The sequence below is a fragment of the Olea europaea genome, chromosome 17 (assembly GCF_002742605.1).
Source record: "Olea europaea var. sylvestris chromosome 17, O_europaea_v1, whole genome shotgun sequence".
Lineage (NCBI taxonomy): Eukaryota > Viridiplantae > Streptophyta > Magnoliopsida > Lamiales > Oleaceae > Olea > Olea europaea.
In genome coordinates this window covers 13,987,935-14,007,192 of record NC_036253.1, presented here as the reverse complement: position 1 = coordinate 14,007,192, position 19,258 = coordinate 13,987,935, and the positions used below count along the sequence as shown (strand labels likewise).

The following is a 19,258-nucleotide window of genomic DNA, read 5'->3' as shown; positions in this document are numbered from 1 at the left end:
CAATTGTCCTGGATTTTATTTTTTCAGCAAACATGAAGTAAATTAATTATTTATTCGACCAAAATGATTAATTTGTTAAATTATACCAATCAAAGATAAATGTCAAATAAATATTTATTGTATAATCAATTTGAAATCGTCATAATATATTATTGTCTTTGTTCGACAAAGTAGATATTGCAGACAAATTCATGTATTAATTATGTAATCTTTTTGAACTGACCCTATAAAATATTTGTTCATATTTATAAAAATTGAATGAATAAACTTTTACAGATTGTAAAACAAAATTAACCGCATTTATTAATAGTAGTTAATATAATTCCGTATCAGCATTATTTACTTAAAAGAAAAATATTTAGAAGGAAAATGACTTAAAAGCGTGTAACCTACACACCAATTCAACGCGTTTATCTCTGTAACTCCCCCTCTATATATAATGTGTGTCTGTATCACCCACTCGACCCCGTAAACCCTTAATTAAGCGTTGGATTGAACCCAATACGGTGGTCTTCTTCCTTGTAATGGCTGATCCGACTGTGGTCCCCGACCCTCCGCCGCCCGTTACCGGCGCGAATGATTTTGATTCCGGCCTTTCAATGCCACCCCTTGATCCTTCTTTCTTTTCCGAGCACCTGACCTCATCCTTTAACAACAACGATAACAACCGAAACGACGACGTCTTAGACATTGATTTCGATTTCTCCTTCGACGATCTTTGTCTTCCTTCATCCGATCTCGATGATCTCCTCATGGATCCCGTCCCCGACCCGATTCGGGTTCAACCTGAATCGTTTAACGGCCAACTGGGATCCGGGCCGGACGTGGAAAATCCCTACAGTGTTTTCAAGTCAACCTCTGTGGAATTACGTCATCTTTGTGATGGCGTTCATGGGGATTTCTCTGGTGATCAGAGCTTGAATGGGTCTGGGGTTTCGAATTCTGAGTTGCTGGCTGCGGAGTCTGCTCAAATTTCTGGTTACCTTAACCTACCGTCCCCGGAGTCGAATGGATCGAATCGCCGGAGCTCGGAGAATTCTGGTGGCGGCGAGAAGTGTTTGAATTGCCTTTCGCCTGAATCCTCGGGTTCGGAGAATTGTGATTCGAATGTCTCCGTGGAGTCGAATAATTATGCTCGATCGGTAAATGTTTCTCCTAATTTTGATGGTTGTTCAATTGTTGATCAGAAGATTAAATTAGATAAAACTGCTAATGTTGATGTAAGTAATTCTGCGTCGAAGAGGAAAAAAGAGAGTGAAGATTCAACTAATTCCAATATCGATTCAAGAATTAATAAATATAGGAAATCTAGCATCGACGTCGAAAATAATAATACCAATGGCTGTGAGTTGAGTGAAGAGGATGAGAAAAGGAAGGCAAGGTTGATGAGGAATAGAGAGAGTGCACAATTGTCAAGGCAAAGAAGGAAGCACCACGTCGAGGAGTTGGAGGACAAGGTGAGGTTGATGAACTCGACAATTCAAGATTTGAACGCTAAGATTTCATACTTCATGGCGGAAAATGCGACTTTAAGGCAGCAATTGGGTGGTGGCACTGGCACGGGCCTTCCTCCCCCAATTGCACCGCCACCTCCCGGAGCATACCCACATCCAGCTATGATGTATCCATGGATGCAGTATCCCCCACCTTATGTGATGAAACCACAAGGGTCACAGCCATTGGTGCCTATCCCAAGGTTGAAACCGCAACAGCCCATGGCAGCGCCAAAGCCAAGTAAGAAGGTCGATAAGAAGAAGAATGATGGGGTAAAAACTAAGAAGGTTGCTGGTGTTAGTTTTCTGGGATTGCTCTTTTTTCTAATGTTGTTTGGTGGGTTGGTACCAATGGTGAATGTAAGGTATGGTGGAGTGACGGAGTCATTTACAGGGGGAGATACTTATGCTGAGGGTGGGTTTTATGGGAAGCATCGTGGAAGGGTTTTGATAGTTAATGGAACCGAAAACGGTGATGGGAGAGATTTTAATTGTTCTAAGAGTTGTGGTTGGAGAGGTCACGGTGGTGGAGGGCAAAGTGCGGATGAATTCGCTCGTGTTGGCAATGGAAATGATCTTCTAGTGGCATCTTTGTATGTTCCCAGGAATGATAAGCTTGTTAAGATTGATGGGAACTTGATTATTCATTCTGTTCTGGCAAGCGAGAAAGCCATGGCTTCGCATAAAGATGACAGAGCCAAGACAGGTGGTGAGACTGGCCTGGCTGTTCCTCGAGATTTGGCTCCTGCTATTCCTGTTCCTGGTGTTGGTAGAAATGGTGGTAGACTTCCTCACTTAAGGGCTCTTGATTCCAGTTCCGCAGACAGAGATCTAAAGTCTAAAGCAGCTGATGGCAGGGTTCAACAGTGGTTCCGTGAAGGTCTTGCTGGTAAGCATTTTTCGTCGTTACATTTCTTGCTGTCTTTTTGATATGTTAGCTATCTTGGCAGACGTTGTTTATCTGCATGGATAGTAGATATGAGTTATGATAAAGGCTTTGCAATCTTCATGCTTGATCAACATGTTCCTGCTTTTGCTCGCATCATTTTAAGATATTTCAACTGCCTAATGCCTACTGGGGATTGTATTTGGTCGGGCCACTGTTTTGCACAATTTGAATCTGTTTCTAGGTGTTGGCGCTGATTGGGTTCTTTCCATCGCATTACAACTTGATATTGATTTCATTGTTCCAACACAACTTCTAGTTCTGGAATGGTATCACTGTTTTTCTGTTTACTAAAAGTAGACGAGGTTGAATAATCATGGAAAAAACAGCAGTATACATTTCTCTAGCCTTCGATATGTATGACTCAAATTGGCATCTGTGCATGTTCATGAAGTTCTGGTTCACATGCATGGTTCCCAAATTCTAATGCTTTATTGATTTGCTTCGTGCAGGGCCAATGTTAAGTTCTGGAATGTGTACCGAAGTGTTCCAGTTTGAAGTTTCATCAGCTTCTGCATCTGGAGCCCTAGTTAGGGCTACTATGGGGAATATTACTGCAGAAGCTAAAAAGACTCAGAATTCTACATACCACCGTAAGGGAAGGAATAGAAGAATCCTCCGTGGTTTTCCCATTCCCCTTCCTGGAACCTCGCATAACATTTCTAAAGAACATGCAGAAAGGAATTCACAGAAAGAGAACTTGAACGGAAACAATTCAATTTCTTCAATGGTCGTTTCTGTTCTTTTTGATCCTAGAGAGGCAGGTGATGTTGAAGGGGATGGCATGATGGGAGTGAAGCCCCTCTCCCGGATTTTCGTTGTTGTACTAATTGACAGTGTCAAGTATGTAACATATTCGTGCATGCTTCCTTTTAAGGGTTCGGGTCCTCATCTAGTGAGTACCTAGGAATGAGATACGAACGAAGGCCAGATGTATCTCTTGAGAAAGTTTTGTAGATATCCGAGCCATAACAGTCTTTAGAGCTTAGTTACATAACTTATATATGCCTAAGGATAACTTTGGATAGCCGCCTAATGTGGAATGTTACATTGGTTTATGGTCATTAATATGCAGTGATAAATTTATAGCTTCCAGTATGTTTGTATCGCATATTCCATTTGGATTTAGTAATTTACATTGCCGAGAGTAATCAATAATGTGAAATAAGAAAAATTAGAATAACACGCAATTTAATGTGCTTCACCAGTTCACCTTCAATGTCATAGTGATTGCATCAGGTAGCGTCGAATTTTGCTGTCTAAGAAAAGTTAGGTTCATGCGTCTATCTGTTTTCTCCAACTATGATGTACAAAATCGGGGTTCATACTAATACCATTTATACAAGAGGAAAATGTTAAAGGTGATCTAATACATGTGTCGAGAGGAAAATTGTACATAAAATTGGACATGATAAAGTAAATGCTCCTATCTTAGAAGTTGTAGTTGAATTAGAGGGAAACCAACCTGGAGAAGCTACAAATGGTAAAATACAACCCTCATCATGGAAGTTACACTTCCAATCGAAGCATATAGATCCATAAATAGAGATGTATTCATGAAAACCATAGTTTCACTAAGTTACAAATAGTTTATATCACGATGGACATACTCCATACAAATCAAAAGTTAAATAGCTTAACAGTTTTCTGGTTCCACAATGAATCAAACTTCGAAGGAATCAAGTATAGCTTGCAAAGTTTTCTGTGATGACGACCACTGCTTATCATTAGCGCTTGCCACGAAGAGGATGACTGTGTTTCCCTTTGCTGTTGCCTTAGCAAGATTGTGTGATCCTGTGAGAGCATACGGAGTCTCAAGAACGTATTTATAGTACTGCATACACAAAAACAGAATATTAACCTTTGAGCAGGAGAAAAGAGCATAGCTAAGAACATTGATTTGGAAAAATAGGACCATACGAAGAACTAAAGGTTAGAAAATCATACAGTTTGATCACCGTGTTTCTCAACAGAAGTCTCGAGGAGTTCATCAGGGTCATATGTGTTTCCAGTGACAAAAGGTCCAAGGGAAGCAATGAGCTTATCAGGACTCCCAATGTCTTCAATCGTCGCACTGGGTTTGTTCGTCAGGCGTATCAAAGGAGAGGCTACCACCTGAACCTTTCCCTGTTTTTCATCTTCAAATTTTACTTCGACCCAAGGCTCTGCACACTTAGGTTGACAATAATTTCCAGATAGTATATTGGCTACACGTAGCTGTTTCCAAGTTGGTGGAAGGATAAACTGGTAGGGCTGTACATTTCCTGCAGACAACTAGATTCAGAGTTTCATAAGCATATAGAAAACGAACACCAAATTCATTAAGACCTAGCATATAGAATCCTTCATTGCCAGTCTTTTCAATTTATTGCTAGCTACTCGAATATCTAAAGCAATTACATTTTAAGAAGCTGCATGCCGTGTTAGTTTTGGTCTATCCCTCCCTCTCATGACATGTTCAGAAGAGCATGCTTTGCACAAATGAAGAGGAGCTTCTTTAGTACCTCTTCATACACAAATTTTATAGCCCCCTTGGTGCAAGACGAATTAAAAAAATAGAAAGAAGAAGCAAAAAAGAGGGGAGAAACCGGAGAAGAAGCAGAAATTCATGGGAGAGAGGGGGAGGGAGAGGAAGGAGAAGTCATAAGCATCAAACCACCAAAATATTCTTCAATTCATCAAAACTGAAAATTATAATGCAAAATAAATTTAAATAGTAAAGCAACCCTAACGAGCTTGGGGCCAAGCCCATACAAGTCCAAATTTAAATAATAGTCCAAGAAAATAAATAAAATTTAAATAAAATAAGTAAACGTCGTCCGATATTCTCATCAACTCTCCTGAGGTGGGAGGAAAACTCGACCCTGTCGAGTTGATAGATAGTATATGCTGCAGTCAATCTGATACTCCAAATGCTTCAAGTCAAGCCATGGGAGACGATCTTTCTGACGAACCAAGTAACGAAATTCCATAATTGATAGTACTGAAAACTGTAGCTTATTCCCAAGAATATGATCTGACCAAGGGGGTGATCTTTCCTTCTAACCAAGTACTGATATTGGACTTCAAATAACCAATACTCATGCACCTCATCTTCAAAATTTTCACATAATGGTACATAATGAGGAGCATAAGAAGTACGTCGATCTACCGAAGTACTGAATTTTGCCATCATTGGTCAATACAACACGTTCATCTAAAATAACATCAATTTTATCTTTGTGTGCTGTGATAGATGGTATTAAAGTAGAAATATCAATATAGTCAAATTGGGGGTCCACAAAGTTAGGTAGAAATGGATCATCAAATGAAGTAATACGGTGTTTGTAAGTAATGAAGTTCTCAATATTTAAAGCAGAGTGGTAGCCAAAATGTGACGAAAGGGCAATGACATGTGCATTTGAACCAACATGCTTTAAAATTTTTAAAGGACCAGCACTACAAGCTTGCAATATGACATAATCCCCAATATTAAATTCAAAATATCGTTTATGCAAATCAACTTGAAGTTTATATAATGCATTACTTGCGTCATGTTGTTTATTGATCTCAATATGCAAGTCATGAAGATGATATACAAATGCTTCAGTTGACAATGATACACTAGCATGCGGGGACATGGGAATAAGATCTAACGGTCGCCTAGACTTATAATTATGAACAACTTCAAATGGATTTAGACCTAGAGACCGATTCATAGAATTGTTATATGCGATATGAACAATTGGGGGGATCGAGTCCTAATTCTCAAGATTTTTCTGGACTAGATACTGTAATAAATTGCCAAGACTTCGGTTAGCAATTTCGTTTTGACTGATCATCAGTTTGAGGTTGGTCAGTAGTGGAGAATTTTGATTTAGTGCTAAGAACAGGCGACTGGATTCTCCAAGGATGACTAGTGAAATCATCAAACTCTTTGAGTTGGGTAAGGGTGTGACATATAACATGTGATCGAGAGTTGTCGGAAACAAGGGGTATAGTTTCTAAAGTCTCGGGAAGAGTCGAGATTCCACTTAAGGAAGTGTCCTCACTATCATCCAAGTTGTTGACCCCAAAAAGTGCGTCAACAGATGCCGGTCCTACCTGCGCTTGTGTGGGCGAATGTCCAACATGCTAAGACACGTGGACGGTCTAAAACGAGTTGTTTAAAGGGGCGTGGGAGTAGCCCAACGACGCGGGACGGTAACGTTCGGAATCCGATGGGTTGTTCGTAAATTACCAATCGGTGCTCGTAAATATATATGTGAAAGTGTATAAACTCGATTTGTGTATTGAAAGTAAATGAGAGAGAGTTGAGTAAATGTAGTTTTTAGTATTGATTCTTGCATTAGCCTTTGACATTACACAATGTGAGTATTTATAGTGATACATATGAAATGGGAGCCCTTGGATGAAGTGGCACGTGGCTTCATCCCCTTAGTTCAAACGTCTGTTCTTAGGTATGGGACTTGACTTGCTAGCTTACGGCGCATTTATTGCTTGCGCAGGTCCTTTATACTAGTGACAAGACTTGACCTTTATGCTTGTGACAAACGTTCCATCAGTCATTCGAATAAGATCTCTGAGCAGGCGATCTCTTAAGAGAAGTGATAGTGGAGGAACTCCTTGTGGTTAGGGGGCTCGCGCATCAGCTTCGGGGCTTCGACCATTTGACAACTACCTCCACCTGAGGACCTCAGCTAATTTCAACAGGTTACATGCTTTGGGTCATGGGGCTCGGTAGTTGGGTTTCGGCAGAGTACGTCGGATCGTGGTGCCTCGGTGGATGGACCTCGGCTCAAGCAGTTCGGATGTAGCCCACCTCGGCAATGTGTTCCACCTCGACAAGAACGCCACGTGGATCAGGATGAGTGGGCCATTGGCCCGGGTGGGTATGACAGGTGTGATAACACCCAACACAAGTCATCAAAATCTTCAAGTTTATACTCATAGACTAGATCTTCTAACGACTCTTCTATTACATCCTTTCGTTCTTCTATGACTAAGGCTCGGTTAGGACATTTGGAAGAGATGTGGCCAAAGTCCTTACAGCTGATGCATAGCAGGTGAGAAGAAGTCCCTGGAGTTTCAAAAATTTTACACTTATTTTCTAAGATTTGAGAAACATTAGACGGGGGAGGTCCTAGAAGAAACTTAGCAGGCGGAGGTGGAGCCAATGAGATGGAAGAATGCCTTCTATAAGGAGAAGGGGGCCTTGGACTATCACGACCTTTACACTTATTTTTCCAAATGGGAGGAACACTAGATGGGGGAGGTCCTAGAAGGGACTTAACAAGAGGAAGTGGAGCCAATGAAACTGAATGATGATTGTCGTTACGCTTTCTACATGAAGAAGACGACCTTGGGCTATCACGACCTTCACGCTTGTTTTTCCAAAGGGAAGGAACACTAGATTAGGAAGGCTTTATGATAGACTTATGATGAGACGACGCTAATGAGATGGGTGAATGATGGTGATCACGCTTTTCATATGCAGTACTAATAAGTAACTCGTAGTCCCAAGCTGAAGAGTAAGCTTGATCAAGAGTAGTGATGCCTCGAAAGAAAAGCTCACGCCTAAGTTTATCTCGTAGACCTTGTATAAACCTACTTAAAGTCAGAGCCTCATCCTCAATGACATGACATTTCACTCGAAATTCCTCAAATTGAGCAATGTATTCAGTTACTAGCCGATTCTCTTGTGTAAGGGTGTTCCATTGCGTAAAAATTTCATGATCTAAGCAACCATCGAAAGTAGGAGTATCTAAGTCAATGTCTTTAAAGAAACGCTCATCATGATGGCCTTGTTCTAGCTCACGAACCTGATCCCTATTCCTACGATGGTGTCGAAAATATTTTTGATCACTTTATCCACGACGATATTGTCTATTATGAGACGCTTCAGAATTAGTGTCAATTAAACGAGGGGTTTGCTTAAAATTGCTCAACTTATCAGCTAATTTCTTTCTCTCCTCACGAATAGCAATTATATCTGATTGGATAGTCGATAGGCTAGTGGCAAGTTGCACTAATTGTATAGTGAGTGCATCAAATGGGGATGGATCCATGATCAATGTATTGGAAATAAAGACGACAAGACGACCACTACGCAACTACATGCAATGTAATACCAGTTAAATGATGTGCAATGATGAGATCAATGAACAATAAATGTAAAAAATGAAAAATAACAAACAAAGCATTTTTTTTCAAGGTTAAATAAATTCAAATAAGGCAAGCTAATACTGCTTATCTATGTAAAATAATAAAGCACGGATCAAATACTAGTAAAAAACTAATCATGTAACATAAGTAGGGTAAAATAGGGTTTTGACAAAATCAACTGATTCAGTCGCGTGACTTTAGATATATTGGTAGAATAACATCACAAAAATTTAATTAATGCAATTTTAAATGAAGCAGTATTGTAAACCAATGACAAATATAAATCAAGCACTCCCTGTTGTTTAGTGGCAGCGATGGTGCCCACGGAAGCTCAAACTTGATGGCGATGTACTTCAGGACCCAAAAAATTAGAACTGTGCCCAATTATGATTCCCCAGTTGGCACATCTCCAATAGAAAATTATAATGGAATACTCCTAAGCAGTTGAGTCGCTGAATGGAACACTAATCCTCAAGAGCTTTAAAAAGCTGTCCCAATGCAAATAATAAGCCAAATCCAATTCAACAAATCTCCCTGGCACTCTGAACTCGGAAGAAGTCCACTGACGTGAAAAGTAAAGCGAAAACTGAATTCCGAGTCGTAGGTGACAACTGGCATGGCAGTGGGTTGCTGGCAATTGGTGGTGAGGGCGGTCGCAGAAAGTGTGGTGACTGTGGGATATCGACGACGAAAGAGGAGCTTAGGGTTTGGGTTGATTGGGTATTGTAGATGTAGGCGGGGTTAAGTGTTATATATAATGGGCTAGGGTTATGGGCTGCGCGAATTTGGGACCGGTTATGGGTTGAATGGTGTTGGGTCGATTGTGATAATATGTGATAAGTGGATTGGATTTAATGTTTATTGGGCCGGAAAACAAGTAGATTGACTAAATAGATGATGAGAGATGGGCTGTGCATTTAGTGGACTTTGAGAGTAATTTGGGCCACTAGCTTATGGCCAAAGTGTTTTGATAAAAAAATATGAATGGAGTAGATTATAGAGATGGAATATATAGGCTGAAGGGCTAATTGGGCTTGAATGCTAGGGTTTGAGATTTGTGGAACAACACCACAATTATTATTTTTATTTATGAGCAGCAGTAGCTGGAAAAAAACGAGATTTTTTTTTTTTTGGGGGCATGAACACTAACTTTTTTTTTTTTTTGGAAGCTGATAATACAAAAAAATGAATTTTCGGGTGTGAATTGTACCCGTGAACAGTAACACGAATTTTTATTTTTTTCTGCTGGGGTGTGAATTGAAATTGCAGAAAAAATCTAGAGTTTGGATTGGAGATGAGAGATTACTCAAGTTTAGGATTTGATACCAAATTTGATGTAGGACGAATTAAAAAAAATAGAAAGAAGAAGCAAGAAAGAGAAGAGAACCGGAGAGAATGGAAGGAGAAATCGGAGAAGAAGCAAAAATTCATGGGGGAGAGGGAGAGGGAGAGGAAGGAGAAGTCATAGGCAACAAACCATCAAAATATTCTTCAATTCATCAAAACTGAAAATTACAATGTAAAATAGGTTTAAATAGTAAAGCAACTTTAACGAGCTTGGCCCCGAGCCCATACAAGTCCAAATTTAAATAATAGTCCAAGAAAATAAATAAAGCTTAAATAAAATAAGTAAACGTCGTCCGATGTCCTCATCACCTCTGATCCTAATTTTTGAATGAACTGATCAACAGGATATGGAGCTCAATTCTCCATTTTTATATCGGAACTTATCACAGCAAATCTCAATAGTTCAACATGAAAATCCTAGATAAATGCAAGTTCCCAACATGCATAGAACATCATTCATTAGATATATAACCTCATTTGCTGTTAGTTATGTAGTCGATATAAATGAAATCATTAAATTAAATATATTTTAATACCTAAAATCTCAGAAACAGGAAGCTAATTCTGCATGGACCTTAGCTAATGAAATTATTAAGCATCAGTCAGTGACATAATTCTAATAGTAATTATAAGAGATATTCCATAAGCAAAGAATTTGACAAACTAGAAGTAATCCACTTTTCCTTTTCCTCATTGAGAGTGAAGGAGCATTCAGATCTTTCACCGATATTTCCAAGTGGTTTTATTCTCTCCTAAAAACACAGTTTGAGTTTCCTACTTTAAAGAAGCTAGAACTTTATGATATCCAGTAATGCTTCAAAGATTGTCCCCCATATATTTGCAATATCTGAACTAGGAATTTGTGACAACCAGTCTAATATTAGACATTTGAGTCATAGCCATATCACCATTTTCTTTCTTCATAAAACAGAATTTTGCCCAAATAGAAGAACAAATATGATAGATGATGTAACATTAGCAATCGTCAGCGACCTCAATGAAAGGATGGATGAAACATGTTTAGACATGGTAAAAAAAGAAAAAAAATTTAACTTCTCTTAAATACTTCACCTTGGAGGATGAGGATCTATTCCAAAGGCTTCGTTTGCTAATACCAATACTCGGATGCTATAAAACATGATTATTAGTGAAAGTACAGGGCTAAGCGATGTCCATTTATTGCATATTCAAGTTACTTGACATGGAAGTCTATGTTTCAAACATGTATAACATTGATTGCCATGAACTGTCTCTAATACTAAAATGTGACAACTGATAAAAGAAAAGACTCTATTTAAACTGTGTAGTACTGTGAAAGTCACCCCAGCCTAAATGTTTTTGCCAAAAGGAAATTGGAAATGATACATTGGTGTTTATAAATTCTATAATTTCTGTAGATATACAATAACGGTGTTATGTATGGCAGTTTCTTTGAGTAGCAGCAAATAGCCATATACACCTATAACAAACAAAGTCTCGTTCCCAATAAATTTGGAGTTGGCTAATGAATCCTTCTTCACCACTCTGCATTGCCAGATCTAGTGAAAGCTCCAAAGCAACCAGATTCTTATAATGAATGAGCCTCTTTAGCTCTATGCAAACCATGTTCCAACCACCTAATATAGTCCTCCCTTTATTTATCCACAATCAACGTCACTTCCACATATTATCGTTTCTTATCTATTTTAGTACATCTACACATCATCTTAGCATTATATTCTCCACTACATTCATCTATGGACATTTTGTCCTTTAACAGCCCAGTACCACAAAGCACAACAGGTCTAACAACAATTCCGTCGAACCTTTTAATTAATAGGATCATCTAATTATACAGAATTCCTGTAACACTTCTCGATTTCATCCTACCCGCTATAATCTTATGCATTATATCCTTTCCATTCCTCCTTCATTATTAATAATCAACCCTAAATCCTAAACCAGTCACTTTTGCAGACAACACTCATCGTATGTATTTTGTCTAGGTTCTTGTCAACTTAAACCTTTAGATTCCAAAGTATTCCTCCATTATTCGAACTAATGATTTAACATACTTTTATTCTCAACTAACTTGGTAGTTTTTGTTGGAAAAATGAGTAAATGAGTCACTTTTGGCATAAGTTTGAGTGGGACCCATTGGTCCGATTTGAAAAATCAAAGTTGATCTGTGTTCTCTTCCGTGAGAGTATCGAAACCATATATTTACTTGCCAAAATTGATTAACGGATGAATGAGAAATTAGAGCTCAAAGTTGACCATTGGAAAATAGTTTATGTGGGAAAAGTGACATTTGTCCTACATAGGAAAATGAAAAAAGTATGAACCACTTTATATATGCCTACACTTTGGAATGGTGTTATCATGTGTAGCATAGAGGCTCTCTTCACGTGCACGCACATGGAGGGTGCAAATCTCGGACCAAAATAGCCTTCGGACCTTGAACTTGGGCGCGACCTGCTCACATGAATGTCGGACCGAACAAGGCAAAATTCACCCCTTCGGAGAGCCCAGATTTTGCAATTTTTTGCTTTCTCCAATGACTTTTGAGTTTCTAAAACTGCAAAAACTCCAATGGACTCCCAGTATGCCTATAAAAAGGCTCATTCTCCAACACACTCGAAAATCTCACCTACATTCCTGCATACACAGTTTCTTCTTTTCTGCATTCCTTGTCCAGTAAGGTCTTGTTCTTGTGGTGATATTGTTCGGATACTAGATCAGTTCGCCAGAGTAGTAACTGCGGTGCTCAGATTCTACTATATACCATTGTATTTTGGGAAACAGAAGCTTAGATTAAAACTCAAGCATGTACGGTGAGAGGGCGAATCTGTTTTAAGGACACTGTGTTTATAAAGACCTCGGGTTAAAAGTTTATATGAAGTTATAAGCATATCGTTAATTTATTTTTTTTCCCTATGAAATTTCTGTTAAATTTCAGCTTTCCCGTTTAGATTTATTAAATTGACGTATTTTAAATAACTTAATATAATTTAGTTCTAAATTAGATTAATATATTGTGGTTTATGATAATTTAGTTTATTGTGTAATTAACTAATATTATAAATCGGTATGAGAAAACTCGGTATCATTTCACCAACATAATTTCCAACAGTTTTAAATGTTAATGTTAACAAAAAGCATAGTTTTCAATTGTATATTGACATCACCACTGTACAAAGAACAATTAGTCCAAAGAAACGATGGTGCATAAAGGGCAACACTTTACAGTAAAACTTACTAACGATGTACACAATTTCCACAGTATGCACATTGGATTCCTCTTCAAAATAAACGCTCGCAATTTTTAAAAATCACAATGAGACTTGATTTTAAGACCACGCCACGTAAATCACAATATTAATATAGAATTGCAAGAATGTGTACAGACAACTGAAGAAAACATATTTCAATCAATTAACAACATGATACAAATATTACCTGCACGAAGAGCAGGGGTATCTTTAGGGGTGGCTTTGAAGAGAACAAAAGAAGGGTCGACCGGTGACTTAGGAAGGTAAGATCCCACTTCAATTTCCTTTGCCTGAGAAGGTGGGGGCGGAGATATCACTAGTGGAACTAAAGCAAGCGATCCATTCAAGAATTGTCTTCTTGAAATAGAGGTCAATTCTTTGGAACTTTGATGGGCTTTTAGAGTAAGTTTAGAAGAATTTGAGTACATAGATATGGGTTTTGAGGTTGGAGTTGCGGAGGAGAAGTTGGTAGAGACTGGTGGCGCTGAAGCTGCTGCCATTTTTTTTGATTGAGAGTGAAGAAGAGAGTGGGATTTTGTGATTTAAAGAGGTGGTTAAGACAGTTGGGCAGCTGCTTTTGTTATCCACAATTTGGATGAGATTTGGTTTGGGATAAGCCTCTTCCTAGGTGAGTTAAAGTAACATTATATTTCCTTTTTCAACTTTTCAAGGGAAGTGACTTGATCATGACTCCATTCATGGACATGAAACTATTTTAGATGAACTGATTGTAACTTAGAACTTGAATCGAGTCGTTAGTGTGGTTGCAGCCCATGTCTAACTCAAGTCCCTCGATAGGATTGTCGTAAGTTGTTTGTGGCTCGTACTATTGATTGTACGTGCATCATATGCGAGTATAATTGTCGTTTTCTAGCTAAAGTCCTATGTGTTCGTCTAAGTAGAGTTTGCTAGCCAATTAGGCGAAAGGTTTGTTGAGGGGCTTTACAAGTCTGGGTGTGAGAAATTCTTGAACGCTATTCAAATTATTAGTGTCAAGTGGTATGTTTTATATAATAAAAATAAGGATATATAGGAAAGATAATATTAGAGCCATAAAACTCATAAAACATAACTACGAACGCGGGCTACTATTTCACATGAGCTGGATATTAACTATTATTGCACACAAAAGTACCGACGCAAAATCGACAATTGAAATGAAAGCCAGAAATTAATGAATTACTGTAATGATTGTTGCTTTATTCGACTTTGTTCCAAGTCAGAATGTCTCCAATAATCCCCGTAAAACGGCAGGAATAATATTAACTGTAGCTGTACTTATCATAAAAAACATCAAAAAGAATACACAGAGAAATCTCAAACCAAAGAAAAACACCAGAAAGGTTAAGATTACACGAAAAAGGAAGATTCAAGTTCAACACACATTTTGAGTAAAGAGAATTCTTACTCTCAGCGTCTGATTACCGTAAGAATCAAGATTCTGTTCTTTCAGGTAAAAGAGTGATCTTTTATAACTTTTCTTGAATTATTCGATTCACAAATTTCTTTCTTGATGATTGTGTTGCTTGTATATTTCTATTTATATGCTGAACCCATTAAAGTATACAATCTTCTATTTTTCTGTATTTAGTTTAGTGCATATAGAGTTTTCTTGATGAAAGTGATTGATAGATTTCATCAATGAAAACCCACTTGTAAGACCATTTTTTCTTTTCTATTTTTGGATATTAATTTGGATCAAATAATGGGTATTTAAGTAGAAAATGGATCAAAAAATGTGGTTCCCAAAATCTTCTGAAAATAGGTGCTTGAAGCTTCTTTCCATAATGGGTTTTTCTGTATCGCCATTTCTTGTAGTTATTATTGTTGCTCAACGAAACCTTATATCAATCTGGGTAAGATTTTGCTTATACACTTGCATTCGATTATTTAAATACTGGGGATATACATTTTTAATCAGTTATGTGTTTTCATTTTTGATTTTGAGAGTCTTGGTTATGTTAGGAGTGTTGATTTACTGAAGTATCTTGTCTTTGATTAACACCGGGGTTTTGATTAGAAAAATGAGTGCTGAAATGAAGATGAGCGAGGCAGGCTGGTGAGGACTCTGTTCTAAGTACTATGGTCAGTAATGGGGAGGATTTGGGACCTATGGTCCGACTTGCTTTTGAGACATGGAAGCCGCCCATATGCAACGGCTTAAGAATGTAGTGAGAAAAAAAGAAGTTGAAATTGAGGAACTTTGCAAGCTCCATTATGAGGATTTTATACTTGCTGTTGATGAGCTTCGTGGTGTCTTAGTTGATGCAGAAGAGCTGAAAAGCGAGCTCGCAAATGAGAGTTTTAGGTTACAAGAGGTTGGGAGCACCCTACTTTGAAACTTGAAGAGCTCCTCGAATCTTATTTGATTAAGAATGTTGCTGAAGCCATTAAGACGTTAAAGAACTGTGTTCTCGCTTTGGATCTTTGTTTGAACTATAATAATCATAATTCAGAAGGTTGGTTTTACCCGGCTTTCAAAGCTGTTGATCAGATTGAGAAAAATTATCCACAGAATATTCCTGTAAAGGCACTCAAGATGCTTATTGAGAAGAGAAAACCATTGATAAAGTCGCACATTGAGAAGAAGGTCTGCACGAGGTTAATGAATGGTTAGTTCACAGAAGGAGCAGTGCGAAGGATATTGGGCAAACTGCTATAGAGTATGCTGCATCTGCTTGTCAGAGGGATGAGGATACGCTGGTTTGTTGAAGGAAAGCTGAGGAACAAAGTTGTTTGGGCTCAGGAGATCGCTTACACATTGGATGTTGAAGAAATTGATGAAAATTCTGTTATAAAATTCGACCTCACGCCTCTTTATCGGGCATGCCACATTCACATTTGTCTTGGAATTCAAGAGCAGTTCCTTAACTATTATTACAAAAATCGGTTTCTGCAGCTGAAGTCAGATTTGCAAATATCCTCTGCACTGAATCCCATCAGACCTTTTTTGCTCTAATTGCTGGTTGTTTTATTGTTGAAGATAGAGTCTTAAGGACTGCCAGTGGGCCGCTCTCACCAAAGCAGCTTGAGACGATGTGGGAAACGGATGCGGCTAAAATAACTTCAATCTTGGAGGAACAATTTTCGCATATGGATACAGCAAGCCATCTCTTCCTGGTGGAGGATTATGCGACTCTTCTTGGGGCAACCCCTAAAAAATACGGTTATGAAGTGGGCTCAATTCTTGAGACATTGAAACAGTAGTAGTGACAAATATCACGAGCTTCTTTTAGCAGAGTGTTGACAACAGATCACTGAAGTCCTTGCCAGTGACACTGGTCATGAAAAAGGAGTCAGACTACCACACAGATGTTCTTATATTCCATCTTCAAGCATCAGATATAATGCCGGAGACACTGGTCATGAAAAAGGAGTCAAACTACCACACAGATGTTCTTATATTCCATCTTCAAGCATCAGATATAATGCTGGCTTTCGCATACATTCCCTCATTCTCTTCTGTGCTACCTGAATGCTGTCGGATTGTTCGAGAAAGAATCAATAAAGAGATGAATTGTTTTGGCCAAGATACCAAAACAATTGTATTGATATCCCTAAATACACACGAGTTTAACAATTTATAGAAATGAAAGGAGTAATTGACTGTACAGCTAACACAAGGCTATAATTGGGGAAGGAGTGATTGACTCATTCTACAATGAAAATGGGTGATTGACTCTAATTGTGAAGGAGTGATTGACTCATTCCAGAATTAGTCAATCTAACAGTTCGATCAGTTACAAAGGACTCTGTTAATTACTTGTCTTATAGGGTGTAGATGAAATTTTTTGAAATTGTGAGGAAGTACCTGGACAAACTCTTGATTGATATCCTAAATGAATTCATACTTAACACAATGCATAGCGGCACCATCGAGGTCTCTCAGGCAATGCAGATTGCTGCCAATATAGCTATTTTGGAAATGGCATGTGATTATTTTCTTCGGCATGCTGCCAACAACGTGGGATTCCTGTCAGATCAGTTGATGGTCGTCAAGGTAGCTTAACTGCCAAGATTGTACTTAAAACTTCAAGGGATGCTGCTTATCTTGCTCTGTTGTGTCTTGTAAACTCCAAGTTAGATGAGTTTTATGTCACTTACAGAAAATGTAATTTGGACTTCTGACGATGTACCCCCAGCATGTTGTAGTTTAAGGTTTTTTTTGGTGTACTTTATTTCTTCTTGGAGAAAGCCTTTATATAGGCAGATTACATAACACAGATTGTATATCAAAGGAGTACATCAAGGTATATCAATCATTCTCCTATAATATATCTCTATCATATAGGAAGATATACTCCTTTCCATACAAATTACCTATAATTTAGCTAATCACATGCTAACATTCCCTCTCAAGTTGGTGCGTAGATGTCTTCTAAGCCTAACTTGTCCAGAGATTTATGAAGAATTTTAGCAGAAACTGCATGAGTTAGAATGTCTGCTAGCTGCTCACTTGATCGAATGAAAGGAATGTCCACCAACTTCAGATTCGGCTTCTCTTTGATGAAGCGTCGATCTACCTCAGTGTGTTTAGTTCGATCATGTTATACCGGATTATTAGCTATTTCCCGAGCTGCTTGATTGTCACAGATAATAGCATAGGTTCCTTTGGCTTGGAACCTATTTCAATAAGCAAGATCCTAAGCCATAAAAGTTCACATATCCCAAGAACCATACCTCTATATTCTGCTTCTGCTGGAGACATTGCTGTTACATTTTGTTTTTTGCCTCTCCACGTGACAAGATTTCCAGCAACAAATGTAAAGTAGCCAGAGGTGGACCTTCTGTCAGTGATGTTTCCTGCCCAATCCGCATTGGTGAATCCTTTCACTTTCATATGTACATGTCTCTTGAATGTCAGTCCTTTTCCTGGAGCTCCCTTTAGGTAACTCAAAATTCTCATTACAGCAGCCATATGATCTTTACTTAGAGCATGCATAAACTGACTTACCACACTAACGGCATAGGCAATGTCTGGACGTGTGTGGGACAAGTAAATTAATGTTGGTTGGTACTTGATCTGGGTAAATGGCAAGGCGATGATTTTGAACAATAGGAGTCTCTATTGGTTTACATTCCAGCATACCGATTTCGGATAAGAGATCTAGTATATACTTTCGTTGTGACAAATATATACCATCCTTGGACCTTGCAACTTCAATCCCCAAAAAATATTTCAGTCCTCCTAAATCTTTCATTTCAAATTCAGAAGACAAGCATTCTTGTAGCCTTTTCATTTCATCTGTGTCATCACCAGTTACGATCATATCGTCTACATAGATGATGAGCAATGTAACTCTACCATTCTTACGTTTGATAAATAGAGTGTGATCTGAGTCGCCTTGGTGATAACCAATTTTTTTTCGCAATCTGCAAACTTTTCCACTAGAATGTGGAGTATTGAATTCAGGTGGGAGATGCATATGCACTTCCTCTTCCAAATCTCCATGAATGAATGCGTTCTTTACATCAAATTGTTTCAAAGGCCAATTAAAATTCGTTGCCAAGGATAATAAGACTATGATGGTGTTCATTTTGGCAACTGGAGCAAAAGTTTCTTGATAGTCAATGCCGAATGACTAAGTATACCCCTTTGCTGCTAACCTCGCCTTGTACCGATCAATTGTCCCATCTGCTTTGTGCTTGAGGGTGAATATCCATTTACAACTGATGCGAACCCCGTAGCAATGAAAATTACAAAACCCGCAACGAGATTGATGCGGAACCCAAGAACGCCAATACTAACCCAATTTTGGATCTTGAACCCCAAGAATTGAACCAAGAAACCCTAGATTAGCGAAGAACCTAAAACCCCTTGATTACAATTGAAAGAAACCACAATCCGATTGATTAGAACGCCACAAGAAGTTGATTCTTGATAAGTTCCAAAATTGTTCAAGAAGAACAATAAATTGAAAGAATAAATTTCTCTCTATAATATTAATTCAAAAGTCAATAGTTCAAAGTTGTTACAATGAAAAGTAATCTCCTATTTATACTAATGAATAAAAACGTACAAAACCATCAAATTATGGTAATAATTTGATTTCATAATAATTCTATCGAAACTAGGA

The 19,258-nt window shown here is 38.2% G+C and overlaps 2 protein-coding genes and 1 pseudogene across 2 annotated transcripts; 2 read left to right on the top strand and 1 right to left on the bottom strand.

The window, feature by feature from the left end:
- Window positions 1-458: 458 nt before the first annotated feature.
- LOC111413004 (bZIP transcription factor 17-like) lies at window positions 459-3,537 on the top strand. The gene is made up of 2 exons (XM_023043883.1): window positions 459-2,382; window positions 2,892-3,537. Exons 1-2 carry the CDS (start codon window positions 525-527, stop codon window positions 3,344-3,346), a joined length of 2,313 nt encoding a protein of 770 aa, XP_022899651.1. The 5' UTR covers window positions 459-524; the 3' UTR covers window positions 3,347-3,537.
- Window positions 3,538-3,851: 314 nt separating this feature from the next.
- Window positions 3,852-13,789, bottom strand: LOC111413005 (psbP domain-containing protein 6, chloroplastic). Its single transcript, XM_023043885.1, has 3 exons — window positions 13,369-13,789; window positions 4,387-4,703; window positions 3,852-4,273 (listed from the first exon to the last, which is right to left on the bottom strand). Exons 1-3 carry the CDS (start codon window positions 13,679-13,681, stop codon window positions 4,103-4,105), a joined length of 801 nt encoding a protein of 266 aa, XP_022899653.1. The 5' UTR covers window positions 13,682-13,789; the 3' UTR covers window positions 3,852-4,102.
- A 1,116-nt stretch (window positions 13,790-14,905) lies between these two features.
- On the top strand, window positions 14,906-17,342 carry LOC111365654 (annotated as a pseudogene).
- Window positions 17,343-19,258: the final 1,916 nt, after the last annotated feature.